Source organism: Oncorhynchus mykiss, chromosome 9 (assembly GCF_013265735.2).
Source record: "Oncorhynchus mykiss isolate Arlee chromosome 9, USDA_OmykA_1.1, whole genome shotgun sequence".
NCBI lineage: Eukaryota > Metazoa > Chordata > Actinopteri > Salmoniformes > Salmonidae > Oncorhynchus > Oncorhynchus mykiss.
In genome coordinates this window covers 27,473,932-27,490,850 of record NC_048573.1, presented here as the reverse complement: position 1 = coordinate 27,490,850, position 16,919 = coordinate 27,473,932, and the positions used below count along the sequence as shown (strand labels likewise).

The window sequence follows — 16,919 nt, the reverse complement described above, 5'->3', positions numbered from 1 at the left end:
CTGATCTACCAATCACCTCCCATCCCTCAATAACTACTAATTATGATTTGTAGATCAGTCAGTCTGCTCAGTTGGTCATCAGCTACTAAGCAGAATTGATGCTCTCAAACATGGCCAGTTGCTACAAATCTTAGCAACAGAGAGATTGGATATAGGATTATTTGGGGCACAACAACAACCAGGAAGACACCACCCTCCACCTCAATTCATCGTCCTCTAAATGACCCAATAAGCACTACCGTGGATATGTTTATAGAGGATGTCTGAAAGGCTGCCTGGTAGGGTGCCAGAGCTGCCCAGTACAAGGCACAGGCTCTGAATCATGTTCCGTGGGCCCCCTCTATTTCATACAGAGTCGTAGCAGGGCAGGACTGACACTAACTGGGCTGCTGTCAATGGCAAAGGATCATCAGAGAACTCTACTCACAAGATATGGTACATTTACGATTTTATTCAGTGAAAGGTGCAACCAAAAAAAAAAACATGTACAGAGCATGCCCAGTATAAGAGTGGGTAAAAACGACACAGGAAAAAAAATTGCCTCACATGTTTAGTGCATTCATGATCATGACAGTCTTAAGCCATTACATTCATCAGGGACTGACTGTGTGGCAAGTCATTTAGTTGACAAACACTTGTAATAGGAAAGTGTAGGACTTCGATACTAACAATTGTTTTTGGAATACGTCATAAAATGATTTTCATGTTAAGTCATGGTATGGAGTGGGAGAAATGGGAACGCTTTGTTTCTCAAGACGCCTTCCCTAAATGGGTCTGTATGACAAAAGATAGAACAACTGGCCCTGCAGATGCAGATGTCTGTTATTAGTACTTAAGACTGTCTGGCTTCTCAGATATTACAATCACTTTTCATCTTCGCAAAAAACACACTAAACTGTATTGTACAATTCAAATAACCAGAATACACAAACTCAACCCTTCTCTCAGGGGTTTACAATCTTTTTTTTTTTTTTAAATACCTCATCACCTGATTTTCATTATTATAGGAAGTCTAAAATCAATACCATCTACGCAATATAAATATATTATTTTATTTACAAATCAACAATGACCTCAAAGGGATACTTCGGGATTTTGGCAATTAGCCCTTTATCTACTTCCCCAGAGTCAGATGAACTCGTGGACACAATTTTTATGTCTCTGTCCAGTATGGAGGAAGTTAGAAGTAGTTTCGCAAGCCAATGCTAACTCGCATTAGTGCAATGGCTGGAAGCCATGCTAGCAGATACCAATAGACTTCCAGTCATTGCGCTAGCACTAGTAACTAGCAATTGTGCTAGCCAGCAACTTTCTTCAAACTGGTGTCCACGAGCTCGTCGGACTCGAGGGAAGTAGATACATTTCCAAAATCCCAAAGTATTCCTGTAAGCAGCTAACATGTAGACTAGAGGTCAAATTCAAATAACTTTTACAGTCCCCAAGACGAAGAATTTTAGCAACATAGTCAAATCACTCACCCATCTATTTCAACGTCTTTGAATGCTAACGGTGGGAGTTAGGAACAGTGTTCTGGCTACCATAGGATAGGTTGGGGGTCAGGATCATGGGGATTCGGCTGGTCAGGAGACAGGGGTGCAGGCGGTTCCAGAGGACAGGGGGCGATTGAGTCAGGGAGAGTGTACTGGAGCTCCTCTGGGTCCAGAGTCCTCTTCACTGAGCACCATCTCATCCCCATCTGTTCCCTTCACTTCTCTGTCCTGGGGTCCACAGAACAGCCGGAACACTGCTTGGACCTGTGGCACCTCCGTGGCAGTCTCCTGGAAAGTCAGAATCGCCACGATGCCAGCCATTAAATAACCTGTGGAGAAGAAAAAAAAACGGTAGACATATGAGACGGATACATCCGATTATCACAAAGCTATGAGGACAAGAGGGGAAGCAGAAGCCTGTGTGGAGGACCAGGCAGGATTAGGGTCAATTCCATTTCCATCTTGATTACTGCCAATTCTGAAATCAACTGCAAAAAAAAAAAGAAAAGTCTAAATTGAATTGACCCCAACTCTGCTATGGCTACTCTCACAGGAGGTGAGGAATTCCATGCACTCCTTGGTCGCCTTGTTGCGCCTTTTCCCCAGTAGATAGTCCCCCTGGCCGATGGTGCTGAGGGTGACCACGCAGAAGAACAGGGTCTCCAGGAAGCTCCACTCTGGCTCCAGGTAGCAGAGGCTGGTAGCGGGCAGCAGGAACAAGAGTATCACCAGGACCAGAGAGAAGAGGCTGGCATGGAGCAGCACTGCCCGGCCGTAGGGCAGGCCCCAGTAGGTCTGGAGGTGGCGCACAGGGCCGTGGGTAAGGATGGGCAGCATGAGGTCAGACAGGCAGGAGAGGACATAAAGGGTGAGGGGGATTCCCAGCAGGCAGTAGAAGATGCAGAAAAGTTTGCCGTCATCAGAAAGGAGACTGGAGTTACCATAACCTGGGGAAAAAAACAGTTGGCATAAAAAGTGGATTTACAGGGATTTTGACTTCCACGTGAAACAAGTAACCTAAAGCATGTTTTACTAGGGTAGTTGTGAGACGTGTGCACACATCTACATAGACCCTAAAGCCATCTTTGAATTTTTGCATCTGACTTTGGCCTGCGGCAACAGGATGTAGCCTATACTATCCTCAATAAAACTACATTGCACATGAGATAACTATTCAAGTGGTTCAATATGTGATTATTTGGCCCTACAATAAATCATAAAATGTACATCAATCTAACTGTGGAATCAACTAGCTTTATTTATTTGTTCTTCTTACCACGGACAGTCAAAACATTGATCACAAAGAACATGGACGAGATAAAATCCCAGCTCCAATCATCTCTGTGTGCATCTAAGACAGCAATGTTTCGATTAGCAGAAAAGGACGCTTTCACGATAATTGTATCCAGCCTGCTCTCCGGTGCGCAGTAGTTGTCCCTCAGAAAGTTCCCTCGGAGTTCAAGGACCTGTGCTCTGAGCTTGTTTTCCTGGGGCTGCTCAATAGCCATGAGCACCAGACCCCCAAAGAGTGTGAAGAGGACGTAGCTGAGGAGCAGGAACCAGAAGGCATGCTTCCGACAGAACCTCTGGGACGAGTCGACCCAACAGACCATGGTTGTTTGTCGGACTGACCTTGCTGTGTATCGCTAGTGGAGGTAACCAAACACTCAGACGCAGGTGAGCCACTTGTTTTAAATATTTAAAACACAATTCAAACACCAATCCACTCATTGAGAACTCCATAGAATGTCAATTCTGGAAATGAATTAACTCAAATTAAATAGGAAAAAACTGTCGAAAACATATCAAGTTTGAATTTCACTGTAAATAACAAATGTGGAAAATATGTAATATTGTAAGAATATTTATTTTAGGATATTGGCTATCGTCCATATACATGTACTGGTTGGTAAAATTACTCAGGTACATGGTAGAAAATACATTGTCCATGTGTTAAGACGGTGTCAAGCTCTCAGCTCGGTGCGAATACTCCTTCCATATCCATGGATTCCACTATTCAACACACCCCAGGCCCATTAGTCTGAAGTTGTCAAACTAGTAGTGTCCTTATGGTGCATTCAAGACAACTGGGAACTCAAGAACAAATGAGGTCAAATCATGACGTCAGTGATTTTCAGGTTGGAAAATCGGAGCTCTAGAACAATGTGTACATGAGTCAGTGTCTCTTATGCGACTCCTGTAGGGTCCCTCCCACCTAATGTGCCTATCCTCTAGTCCTAGTCTACCTCTTATGTCATAGGCCGAATAGGGAGGGAGGATATAGGGAACTCCACCTGCACTACTGAGCAGTGAGGTAGCCTCAGCCTGTTCCAAGGCCTTGACCCCCAACCATAGTCTCACTTTTCTCTCTCTCTCAGAGGGGCAGGTGCAGGGAGTAGTGGGAGCAGGTCCAGCGGCGCACCGGTTTGCCAACCCTCCCGATGACGGGCAGCTTGTGGGCGTAGGCACGGGGCGGTACGGTGGACAGGGGTGGGGGAGAGCTGAAGCTGGTCTGGAAGCGGCGACCCTGGCAGCGCCGGCCCATCTGACGTCCCCCGATGAGGAAGGAGAATGTGGGGGGTCCGGTCTGAGGAGGGGGGAAACGGGCCTTGGTGAACACGTCGCGGGATGGACCCGCTGAGCGCTGTCCCGGCCGGGAGGAGGAGTTTCTGCGCTGGATGGAGGATGAGGAGGAAGAGCGAGCCAGGGACCTGAGAGAAGGAAAGAGAGAAGTAAAAGGAACATGTTAGCTATAGTAGATAAATAATTTCAGCCTTCAAAAGGTACATCAACTGCCAAAATAAAGGAAACACTGGAGTAAATGAGGGGTACAAAGTATATTGAAAGCAGGTGCTTCCACACAGGTGTGGTTCCTGATTTAATTAAGCAAACAGCATCCCATCATGCTTAGGGTGGGTCATGTATAAAAAACACCCAGTTGTCCATTGTTTCTGTCAACGCCAAAGATTTTCTGACCACCCTATTAAGACACTATTTTGGAGTTTCCTTTATTTTGGTTGTTACCTGTATATATTCTTCAGAAAAACATAAGAACTTATTTTTTTGTTCTAAATGTGTGTGGAGTGTTAGACACCAGCTTTCTGTCTGGACCAGCTGTCTGGTTGTCTTTTCTTTTCTTTTCTTTCTCCGGTTTCTCTATGGTGTGATTAAAACAGGCTGTCTTATGGTCTGCGAGACACCCGCTCTGATCACATCACTCATTATCACTTCTTAAAATTGGCATTTTTTCACTACTAAGCAATGTGGACAATGTGCAAGATGCGATAGAAATCATAATTTATTTGCACAGAAGTGCATTGTAAATTGTACTGGTAATGTATGCAATCTAAATAAATAAAGGATATGTTTTACTTTATGAGTGAGAGCTGTGCCTCTCACACCCTCCTATAATATAACTAGTTATACAGATGCTACATTACCTTCCTGGAGCAGTGGCAGCTAGACTAGGTGGGGCGGGCTCAGTGCGAGGGCTCCCGTCTTGCCGGGGGCTGATGTTGAGGTTAGCAGTGAGCTGAGGCATCTTGCGCGTGGTGTCTGGGTTAGCAGCGGGACCAGGGGGCTCCTTCCTCGTATCAGGGGGCTGGGAGGGGGCTGACGGGGGGCAACCTCCCAAGCTGGGGCCCGTGCTGAAGCGTACCGCCAGGCTGTCGCCGAAGAAGGAGTAGAGCTCACAGTACATGGCGGGCAGGGGGACGGGGGTCCAGTCATCCCAGGGGGTGCCAGCCCCCCCAGGTCCCTGCAGGTGGCTGGCGATGCCCAGGGCGGCCTCGGAGAGGGGCTCTGGAGGGGGGCTGAGCCCGGGGGAACTCACCCTGAAACCCATCACGCCCCCAGAGCCCGGCTGGGCGCTGCTGCTCCCCTCCGCTGGCTGGGACAGAGACAGGGCTTTCATCTTCAGCAGGCGCTCCACCGCCACCTGCAGGACAGAGGGGAGATTGGTACTTAGTGGGCACAGTGGAGGTTGATAGGGTGTGTTCCCAACATAAAAAATGTAAAGCGCTTTGAGATCGGGTGAAAGGCGCAACATAAATGCAATTCGTGACAATACATTACTGGGAATCTCTTGTATTACTTTGGAAAGCTTTGATTGCATTAGAGAACGGCAGATATGGATTTTTTTGGCCTCAACGAGGCCAACATTTTAGGCCGATATTCAATATCATTACATTATAACGACAACATTTCCCAGAGACAGCCGTGTATGCATTAATGCATACATTTTTAAATCAAACCATACATTTGACATTTTTACTAATCTAATTACATAACAATTTCAATAATTTTATGAATGGCAAATCTCTTGATCAACTGGATTAATGGAGATGGCATAGGCCTACTCACAATACAGGTGAACGCATATTCAATAGGAGCGTGTGCATGAGTTATTGAGCTTGTTTTGGCTTATCGGTGGAGTGTACAGTGCTACAGATGACAAACAATCTGTTAGCCTTCCATTTTGGACTCATATTAGCCTACTGATCAACAACATTTGACAAAAAGCATCACTCAAAAGAGTGTCATGTCTGTATGGAAGGACATAGGCATTGCTGTTAGTTTGAGAATATAAAATAACATATTTTCAATGCAAGCGTTCTTGTTCCATAAACAAGGAGGAAGATTCTTAGGCAGCTAAACCTATTGACAACCTTCATTTGGGCATTTTAAGACACTTCCTTCTTTCCCCATTGTGATAACAATCTAATCCGACTATCAACTGTCAATTTACAGATCCGATAGCTGCTGGTCAGATCAGCACACCAGTAAATAGCTAAAGTTACAACGCAAGTCAGAGGGCTCGCTGCCGAAAATGGTGCATGTTCAAAATGAGAACCAGCTTGACGTTGGCTATTATCTCCTATCTGATATCTTAGTACCATGTACATCTAGCCAGCATAGTAGTCCCATGTAGCTCAGTGGGTAGAGCCTGGCGCTTGCAATGCCAGGGTTGTGGGTTCAATTCCCACAGGGGACTAGTATGGAAAATGTATGCAGTCACTAATGTAAGTACGTAGCATCTGCTGAATGACAACAATGTAAAGTCTCATATAGCCACCTAGCTAACACCACAAATTAAAGGGTTGGTTATAGTAATTTTTGCTATCTGCTTAGCTTGCATGCATGCGTGTCCAGACACGTAGATATTGGCCTTATTATAAGTTATTTAACTAAATGAATATTAGCAACAGGAGTCACTGTGTCAATTCACCAATACTACACCTTTCTGTTGGAGAATGAGCTATATTGATGCTGCTGATTATCCCAGCTAGACAAGCCTCAGCATTGGGCAGTGCTCGTGGCTCAAGCAGTGATGGGCGGCTGGCATAGCAGCAGCTTTACTATGTAGAGAGATTGTCGACAAAGCCAATAGAGGAGGGCCGAAAGACTTAGGAAAGGCAAATATCGTCCGTTCTCTAGTACGCCTCACAGAAAACCGACCACATTACAGACTCAGTGACTGGTCTGCTGCACTTACCAGGATGGCTCCGTAGACCTTGTGTCCGTCTGCTTTCACCTGGGCGTTGGAGACGGAGTAATCATCCAGGACAGCTTGCAGGTTAGCCCAGTAGGCTGGCAGGTGTGGATATAACACCCGCTCAACAGCCTACAAAAGACACACACAGACACAAACGGTGATCAGCAAAGATCCTAAAAATGAACCAACAGAAACGAAAGAAAACACACTCTCACTCAAAGACGATCAAGATAGAGGAAACGTAGTTACCTTCCACCCGAGTGCGTGTAGCCCCACGACAGCTCCATAGTGAGAACAAAGTGGGCGGACCGGGTCTGACAGAACCTTCTGCAGAGACAGCAGAATCTGATGGTACAGACCACTGACCAGGTCTCCATGGGTCCTGACAAAGACACGTTTTGGAGAGAATTACGTCAAGATGGCCGTGATCCTGTTGTTGACAGTGTCACAGAGACTAAGATGGTCCACTTTTGACCAAAACATTATTTAAAGGTGGTATTAGGAGCATTAGTGTGCAGTCCTTTGTTTTTTTTCCCCCTCATGAACCAATAAGTGTATCAGTCAAACTGCCATGGTCTGAGGGGCTTTGTCCACTTGTCTAGTCATTCTACTGTACATTTCTGTACTGTATATATAGTGCATATTTATGGGTGGTCAGTCATACCAGAAGATGTGGCTGAGCAGAAGTGCTGCGTAGTCCCTTAAGGTCCAGTGGTCGTTGAGGGGGTTGATGGAGGCGGCCAGCGGCTCCAGGATGCAGTACATGACGCTGGACACCAGGCTACGCACGTAGGAGCCGAGGTACAGGTAGGGGTTCTGCACCAGACTCTTCACCATGTGCAGCAGACGGTTCAGCTGCTCCAGGTCGTGGCTCACAGACTTCACCTGGTGGGCAGAGTGGAGAGAGGGGTAGATGTGAAGTACAGCGCTAGCTACATTTAGTGAAGATACGGACAGGACTTTTTCCTGACGAGGATCAAATCCAGGGCATAGTTATAGGCTACTGTATGATTAGGGTTTTCTAGAGTTTCTCCTGGTCAGGAAAAACTCATTGCCCTATAGGCACTAAACGACTGGAGATTTGAATGCATCCATGACGTTAGATTTTGTGTTTCAAATAAGTATGACATACCCCACTGATGACATATACAAAATATGGCAGGAGGGCAGCAATCTTGGAGTTGGACTGGAGATCCAGCAAAGCCACCTGATGAGGAAATAGTTAATCCACCATGGATTAAAATGTTTGAGCGATTTCAACAGTTTCTCCAATCTAATGTGTTCTATCACATGTCGACGCCAGGACAAAACTGTACCTTCATAAGGTGTGGGTCCTCTCCTAGTATGGCCCGGGTGATCTGCTGGTAGTACTTGAGCAGATCCTCAGAGAGAGTTTGTACAGCACTGGGAACTGTGAAGGAGAGTAAAAGGAGGGATCAACCACTCTGCAATAGCCATGGGAGTAAATATCACCCAACGTTCAAATTTACTCTGAGCCCTTACCTGTACCTTGAGGCTCCAGGTTGCCTTTCCCATCCAGATAAGACACGTTCACTAGTAGGAGAACAAATCATAGTCACCATAAATTCTACTAAATCTCTTACAAGCAGAATGAGTATCGATTTGACTATTGATGTGCAGGTGGCGGGTTAGTATCTAGTAAGTCAGTGAGACGCATTTCTATAACAAGCATTGGTGGTCATACCTCGCACCATGGTCTCTGCACAGCCCTTGGGTATGTTGGTGGCCAGGGCAAGTTCAACCAGGTTGACATCACGGTCATCCACAAAGAATAGCTCGCCCTCCTTGATCGGTCGGAAAGGTAGGGCATCTTGCGCACCGTAGCCAGCTATGGCCTGGCAAAAAGAGAAGACAGTACAGATAGGAGTTCAGTTAGAGCAACAACAATAAAGACAAACATCACCCAGCAAGCGGGATTCAGTTGAAACAGGCTCACACAATGTATACATTGAGTGTAAAAACATTAGGAAAACCTGTTCTTTCAATGACAGGCTGACTAGCTGAACACTATGACCCCTTATTGACGCCACTTGTTAAATCAACTTCAATCAGTGTCGATTAAGGGGTGGAGACAGGTTAAATCATGTTTTTTAAGCCTTGAGACAACTGCGACATGGACTGTATGTGTGCCATTCAGAGGGTGGGCAAAACAAGATTGAAGTGCCTTTGGTAGTAGGTACCAGGCGCACCCGGTTTGATTGTGTCAAGAACTGCAACATTGCTGGGCTTTTACACTATCAACAGTTTCCTGTGTGTGTCAAGAATGGTCCACCACCCAAAGGACATCCAGCCAACTTGACACAACTGTGGGAAGCATTGGAGTTAACATGGGCCAGCATCCCTGTGGAACGCCTTCGACACCTTGTCGAGTCCATGCCCTGACGAATTGAGACTGTTCTGAGAGAAAAAGGGGGTGCAACTCAATAGTAGGAAGGTGTTCCTAATGATTAGTACACTAATTGCATGTATACATTCAATAAAACAGTAGGCACTCTCACCTCCACATTGCTCCAGCGCAGTGCTCTGTTGAAGTCCTCTACTGTCAGCTTCCTCCTCTTGGCATGTCTCATGAACTGAGAGCTGCTCTGTGTTGGTCAAAGTCACATCAGACAAACAAATATCTACAAATAGCCAACTTTACATACTTTACCTATGAATGGGGCTCAGAGTTCGTCCTGGTCAGAACAAATGGTGAGGGAAAACTCCTGGCCCTCACGACATCGTACAATCAACATCGATTTCGCACCGGTTTTATTGTTTACCTGTGTGGCTTCCCTAAGCCGGTAGCAGACATCTTCAGCCAACAATGCAGCCACATCGTCGCTGAGTTCTACTCCCGCACTCTCAGCCATGAGTTTGACAGACTCTCTGGGGACTTCCGCGAAGCGCCTCTCCTCCATGCTCACGGCAGCGTCCCGGTAGACCCGCAGATCTGAGGAGCGAGACCTGCAAAATAACCACACGTGTATCTTGCTGGTATAGTTAGCTTACTAGCTAACGAATATGATTTGTTAGCATTAGCTAGCCAATTTATCTTGAATCGTGCAGGCGACGATTAAAAGTTTATACGAAAACAATGCCAACAGTCTGTAGCTCAATGCGACACAATCACTTACCAACTGGACAGTATGAATTTGCAAGGTTATTGCTCTAAACCGCACACAGGAACCTCACTCGGGTGCGCCGACATTTTCCGGAAAGCCAGCCTTCCAAAGATTGGTCCAATTCGATGTCACTCAAATGTGCGTCACTCCCACAACCGCTACTTAATTCTTCTGTGGATTTTTTTTTTTTTTAAATTATGGCGGTTGGCAGCCAATTTTAATGTATTACCTCCACCAACTGGACTGTACCCCTGCCAAACCCTAACGACGCAGGGCTAGGTCTGCATTGGCTGTGCAGTATTAAGGGTGATGTGGACTCTGCAGAAGTCAGGGCATTCACACTTCTTACGCGCCGCTGAGCAGCGCTGTTGTGAAGGAAGTTATCAAGAGGTGGGTGCGTTTGGTTGACAGGAGGTCTTGTATTATCCTATCAATACAGAGCCATCCACTTTACAAAAATAGAGGCGCACAGCAATAATGAGCTCAATTTGGCGTATCCCGGGGCGCCGCAATTGCGTCCCATCATCCATACGGCGCCTAAAAACACATTTTCGAATCAAGCAGTCTGTTTGAATTGCCCAAATAGTCATTGTAAGTCCTATACTAGTCTTGATAGATGCGTGAGCCAATGCAATTATAAATGTACATTACATTTTCATTTAGATGTGCTTATCCAGAGAGACTTGTTTGATGCCAAATTTCAGAGGAAAACAAACGTTACTGCAAGTAGATCCTTAAATATGCATCTGCAACAGCAGAGCCAGGAAGATAAAATAATGTATTTAGTAAATATGCATCTGCAACAGCAGAGCCAGGAAGATAAAATAATGTCTTTAGGAAAAGGAGTGCATTCGAATCCACACAGCCTGAGGGTTGCGTCCCAAAATGGTCAAGCACATTGATAGAAAAGTTGCCATTGGAGAACATGGTTTATGCAACAAATCTAAAGTAAAGCCTGATGGCCAAATAAACCCGAATAGGTAGAAAGCCTACGCAGACCAAAACAACAACAAAAAAGTAAGAGTTCATTGAGCAGTGAGAAGTTCCGGCTAGTTCAGTGACAGAACGTGCATTTCAAAAAAAAGAAGCTGACTTTGCGGCAGAAGTACCACAATAAATTTAAGTGAAAAACTTAAATTAGACATGACATTCATGAATCCAACATTGATAACTGATTCAAATAGTTAAATATCAAATTTACATAAAGAGATGGGCGAGTCAAAAATCCACGGAGGCTATACAAATGTAGTGCAGGACAGTGCCAACATCTCATGGAAGATTAACACATGGAACACCAAAACCGACACTCAGCCCACCCCCCTCAATGAAAATACATAGCACACATGGCTTCCAAGCTCATAGGAAATCACTATATACACTATACTTTAAAACAGAAATACTGTGGTCTTGACGACAGTGACCATGGCTTGTTCTCCCACACATCCTGCATGGTGCAGGAAGCAGCCATGGTCTGGCTGTTCTCTAGCTGCTTTAGCTTGAGGGCCGAAGCCAGCAGGAGATCGTTCAACTGGCAGGATAAGGTGAATACATGATGGGCCACTACGGGATACCAGGCCGCCATCACGGAGGCTGCCGCTACCATCACACTCGATGTCTTGTAGCGTGTGGAACACTTCCAGAGGATCAGGGGGAGAGACTGAGACTCTACTAGGTGCAGGGGGGCCTTAACCAGGGACAAGTCTTCCCCAACACCAGCTGAGCCCTGCTCCCCTGGGAACAGGTCATATCTTGGTAGTGGAACATGGGCAGGTTGTTACTGCTGGTCTGAGAAAAGCATATTTAATATCAGGGTTAAATTAGTCATTTGGATGGTAGGCCTACACTATTTAGGCCCATGAAAAACAGGATATAGAGGCAAGGTAAAAATGCAACAGTTTTTTTTTATTTTTTATTTTTATTTTTATTTCACCTTTATTTAACCAGGTAGGCTAGTTGAGAACAAGTTCTCATTTGCAACTGCGACCTGGCCAAGATAAGGCATAGCAGTGTGAACAGACAACACAGAGTTACACATGGAGTAAACAATTAACAAGTCAATAACACAGTAGAAAAAAGGGGAGTCTATATATACATTGTGTGCAAAAGGCATGAGAAGGTAGGCAAATAATTACAATTATGCAGATTAACACTGGAGTGATAAATGATCAGATGGTTATGTAAAGGTAGAGATATTGGTGTGCAAAAGAGCAGAAAAATAAATAAATAAAAACAGTATGGGGATGAGGTAGGTGAAAATGGGTGGGCTATTTACCAATAGACTATGTACAGCTGCAGCGATCGGTTAGCTGCTCAGATAGCAGATGTTTGAAGTTGGTGAGGGAGATAAAAGTCTCCAACTTCAGCGATTTTTGCAATTCGTTCCAATCACAGGCAGCAGAGAACTGGAACGAAAGGCGGCCAAATGAGGTGTTGGCTTTAGGGATGATCAGTGAGATACACCTGCTGGAGCGCGTGCTACGGATGGGTGTTGCCATCGTAACCAGTGAACTGAGATAAGGCGGAGCTTTACCTAGCATGGACTTGTAGATGACCTGGAGCCAGTGGGTCTGGCGACGAATATGTAGCGAGGGCCAGCCGACTAGAGCATACAAGTCGCAGTGGTGGGTGGTATAAGGTGCTTTAGTGACAAAACGGATGGCACTGTGATAAACTGCATCCAGTTTGCTGAGTAGAGTGTTGGAAGCAATTTTGTAGATGACATCGCCGAAGTCGAGGATCGGTAGGATAGTCAGTTTTACTAGGGTAAGTTTGGCGGCGTGAGTGAAGGAGGCTTTGTTGCGGAATAGAAAGCCGACTCTTGATTTGATTTTCGATTGGAGATGTTTGATATGGGTCTGGAAGGAGAGTTTAGAGTCTAGCCAGACACCTAGGTACTTATAGATGTCCACATATTCAAGGTCGGAACCATCCAGGGTGGTGATGCTGGTCAGGCGTGCGGGTGCAGGCAGCGAACGGTTGAAAAGCATGCATTTGGTTTTACTAGCGTTTAAGAGCAGTTGGAGGCCACGGAAGGAGTGCTGTATGGCATTGAAACTCGTTTGGAGGTTAGATAGCACAGTGTCCAAGGACGGGCCGGAAGTATATAGAATGGTGTCGTCTGCGTAGAGGTGGATCAGGGAATCGCCCGCAGCATGAGAAACATCATTGATATATACAGAGAAAAGAGTCGGCCCGAGAATTGAACCCTGTGGCACCCCCATAGAGACTGCCAGAGGACCGGACAGCATGCCCTCCGATTTGACACACTGTACACTAGCAATTCTGGTCTCAATGTATTGTGTAGGCAAAGATACAACTATGACATACAAAAAAAATCAGTGTCAAATCTAGAGTAGGTCGACAACGGTCATGCTAATCTGATCTATCCACATGATAGCATCAATATTGACTTCATTTCCCTGTTAAGATCTGAATGGCAGGCTGCAATGATCAGGACACCGCGGAACCGGGGCGAGATATGTCTCTGATAATGTACCCCAATCCAGGGATAGGAGAGGGCGCTGTAGTCCTAATTATCCAACATTTTATGTCGAGAAGATTGAAATACTGCCAGATGAGTAGATTTTCCCCAATGTTCAAGCCAAATTCTATGAATATTATTTCGGCATGCAATTCGTAGAAATAACAGGAAAGATCCGGAAAACGTATTTCAGTAAATACTTAGACAACATGCTACACTGATTGCTTTGTTACGAAGTCACATGTACTATCTGTCGCTGTGTCCACTGTTTATTTTAAAATATCTTAATCTTGACCCAGTTCCCGCGTTCCCTTTATAATGAGGCTCAGCTGTGCAACACTAAACGCCGCTCCGGATGAAACCGCCCCTTATCAAATTAGACATCATCAGAGGGGCAGCACACAGGCGCAATAAATGTTCGTCAATTATCAACGGTTCAGAAATCCATATTCCTCCCTAAAATCTCACCAGAAGGAACAGGTTGATGGTTTCAACCATGGTATTCTCATTTTCCTTATGTTGTTTACCTAACAAGCATCAGGTGACTATTTTTCAGGAATACTCAGGTATTTCAATGTATTAGTTTGTTCTTGACCAGAAGACCTATTTTGTTTACAAACTTACGAAGAAGATTGAAAGCTGTATTTCTTTTTTATGTATACAGTAACTAAGATAGTGTTTTAAAGGGCATACAGGTCTGCTCTGACTTTACACAGTTATTCATCTATTTAGTTATTAATACTTATTTCCAAAAAAGGTCTTAGGAACGTTTATATGTAAAACATTTTTTATTCAATTATTTAATGATCAGTTTTCATATGTACTTAAAATAGTAGGTACCCTTTTATTTAAATGATTATTTGTTGTTTTATTTCTCAGAATAGTTCCTGATTACACTAAAGAGGGTTTTTAGTCTCTCTTACTACAAGAACCCTTGGTTTGGTCTTGAACATAGTTTTCAGTTGAGTTGAATTTCAAAGCCAGAGGTTATGGAATAAGCTATTTTCACTTTAAATTGACTTAAATGGTGCAGATCTCGGTTCCTTGTCGTTTACGTTCACTGCTCCTATGTCTTTGACTCATCCTACTACAGTTTCTACTTTTATATAATCTTTGTTGTTTTGTCTTTGTCTATAGTTTCTCTTAATGCTAGGGGGTTACGAAACAATGTGAAGCGCAAGGCCTTATTTTTATTTTCTAAACAATTTCGAACAGATTTTTGCTTTTTTCAAGAGTCTCACTCAATTTCGGCTGATGCCAACTTCTGGAGGTCACAGTGGGGCAACGATATTTGGCTTTCCCATGGATCTGAACGAATGAAAAATACCTTTGGTGGTAATATTCTACACTCGGAATGTGACCCCTTTGGTCACTTTATTTGTCTTGTGATCAGTTACAATGACATTACACTCATTACTGTAAACTTCTACAGGTACAACACCAAACATGAGAATGATCAGTTACAATGACATTACACTCATTACTGTAAACTTCTACAGGTACACCACCAAACATGAGAACGATCAGTTACAATGACATTACACTCATTACTGTAAACTTCTACAGGTACAACACCAAACATGAGAATGATCAGTTACAATGACATTACACTCATTACTGTAAACTTCTACAGGTACACCACCAAACATGAGAATGATCAGTTACAATGACATTACACTCATTACTGTAAACTTCTACAGGTACACCACCAAACATGAGAATGATCAGTTACAATGCCATTACACTCATTACTGTCAACTTCTACGGGTACAACACCAAACATGAGAATGATCAGTTACAATGACATTACACTCATTACTGTCAACTCCTACAGGTACAACACCAAACATGAGAATGATCAGTTACAATGACATTACGCTCATTACTGTCAACTTCTACGGGTACAACACCAAACATGAGAATGATCAGTTACAATGACATTACACTCATTACTGTCAACTTCTACGGGTACAACACCAAACATGAGAATGATGAGTTGCTTGAATCTATAGAGAAACGTATACTTCATTGGTTATCTACATTTCCCAATTCGTTATTATTGATATGAGGGGACTTTAACATTACAATATATAATTCAAAGTTCAAGGGGGCCGAATACTTTCGCAAGGCACTGTATATGGAGAGAGAGGTTTCCGGCCGAAAGATCATTCACTTGGAGTAACAAAACAGGTTCCAGACAATCCAGAATAGATTTTTGGCTTATATCCAAATGCATTGATAGTGAGTGTGTTACTACAAATATGTGTACTACTCCCCTCACAGACCATAGGGCCATTTACATTGATATCAAAATATTTACCCCTGATCCTAACCTTGGTAGAGCATCCTACTGGAAGCTAAATAGCTCATTATTAAATAATTATATATTTAAATTTGAGGTTAAAGATCTGCTCTCACACTTTTGGGAAAGGGCTTGTGAAGAAACATCTTATTGCAGGAACTGGGAACTCTTTAAATACCTTAGAAACTATGGTAGTAATCTTGCTAAGACCAGAAGAGCTGAGGAGGAAAAGGTGATCATTAAGATAACTTCCCTTTCTCAGAGGTCCCCAGCTGACCTCTTGGGGGAGGAGAAGATGGAACTAATTGAGTTACAAAATAAACTGGATAATATATATAAATTAAAAGCAGAATGAGCCTTTATTAGATCTAGGGAAAAATGGATTGAGGAGGGAGAACAGAATTCATCCTATTTCTTTAGACTTGAGAAATTTCACTCTAAAAATAACACTATCCATAAGTTAAACATTGATGGTGTTATTACAGATGACCAAAAATTAATCGCTAAATACTGTAGCAATTTTTACAGAAAATTGTATAGCTGTACGTACTGTCAGGAATCCACAGATATGTTTTTTTAACTCACTGAATAATGTTCACTCTATCAGTGATATAGAATCTAAACAGTGTGATGAACCCATCAAAGTTGAAGAGATTATAGAGTCTATCAAACATCTAAAGAACAATAAATCACCAGGTGTTGATGGAATTACATCAGAATTTTACAAATTATTTTCTGAACAAGTAGCTCCCTTCCTATTTTAAGTCTTTTTTAGAGAGTATTAAAAACAATGTTCTCCTTCCTACAATGAGTCAGGGGTTAATACACTGACACCTAAGCCTAAAAAAGCCTAAAAAAGAAGTGCTGCTCATCGAAAACTGGCGCCCAATTTGTCTTCTTAATAATGACTATAAGATATTAGCCTTACTACTTGCAAAAAGAATTAAAGAAGTCCTGGATGCAATCATTGATGAAACACAGTCTGGCTTCATGAGGAACAGACATATTTCTAACAATGTCAAACTAG

The 16,919-nt window shown here is 43.7% G+C and overlaps 2 protein-coding genes and 1 non-coding gene across 4 annotated transcripts; 1 reads left to right on the top strand and 2 right to left on the bottom strand.

Annotated features, from left to right (window-relative positions):
• Positions 1-412: 412 nt before the first annotated feature.
• On the bottom strand, positions 413-3,203 carry kcnk7 (potassium channel, subfamily K, member 7). Its single transcript, XM_036987737.1, has 2 exons — positions 2,767-3,203; positions 413-2,437 (listed from the first exon to the last, which is right to left on the bottom strand). Exons 1-2 carry the CDS (start codon positions 3,101-3,103, stop codon positions 2,001-2,003), a joined length of 774 nt encoding a protein of 257 aa, XP_036843632.1. The 5' UTR covers positions 3,104-3,203; the 3' UTR covers positions 413-2,000.
• Positions 3,204-3,338: 135 nt separating this feature from the next.
• On the bottom strand, positions 3,339-10,813 carry taf6l (TAF6-like RNA polymerase II, p300/CBP-associated factor (PCAF)-associated factor). 2 transcript variants are annotated; one of them, XM_021615328.2, is made up of 12 exons: positions 10,122-10,813; positions 9,768-9,937; positions 9,504-9,590; positions 8,690-8,840; positions 8,488-8,538; positions 8,301-8,395; positions 8,117-8,191; positions 7,649-7,869; positions 7,234-7,366; positions 6,985-7,113; positions 4,931-5,427; positions 3,339-4,201 (listed from the first exon to the last, which is right to left on the bottom strand). In XM_021615328.2, exons 2-12 carry the CDS (start codon positions 9,903-9,905, stop codon positions 3,865-3,867), a joined length of 1,914 nt encoding a protein of 637 aa, XP_021471003.1. In that variant the 5' UTR covers positions 9,906-9,937; positions 10,122-10,813; the 3' UTR covers positions 3,339-3,864. The 2 variants fall into 2 exon arrangements, with proteins under 2 accessions (XP_021471003.1, XP_021471002.1); XM_021615327.2 differs by having other exon boundaries at positions 9,768-9,951; positions 10,122-10,812.
• On the top strand, positions 6,410-6,483 carry trnaa-ugc. The gene has a single exon. It is a non-coding gene; the product is annotated as a tRNA-Ala (tRNA).
• Positions 10,814-16,919: the final 6,106 nt, after the last annotated feature.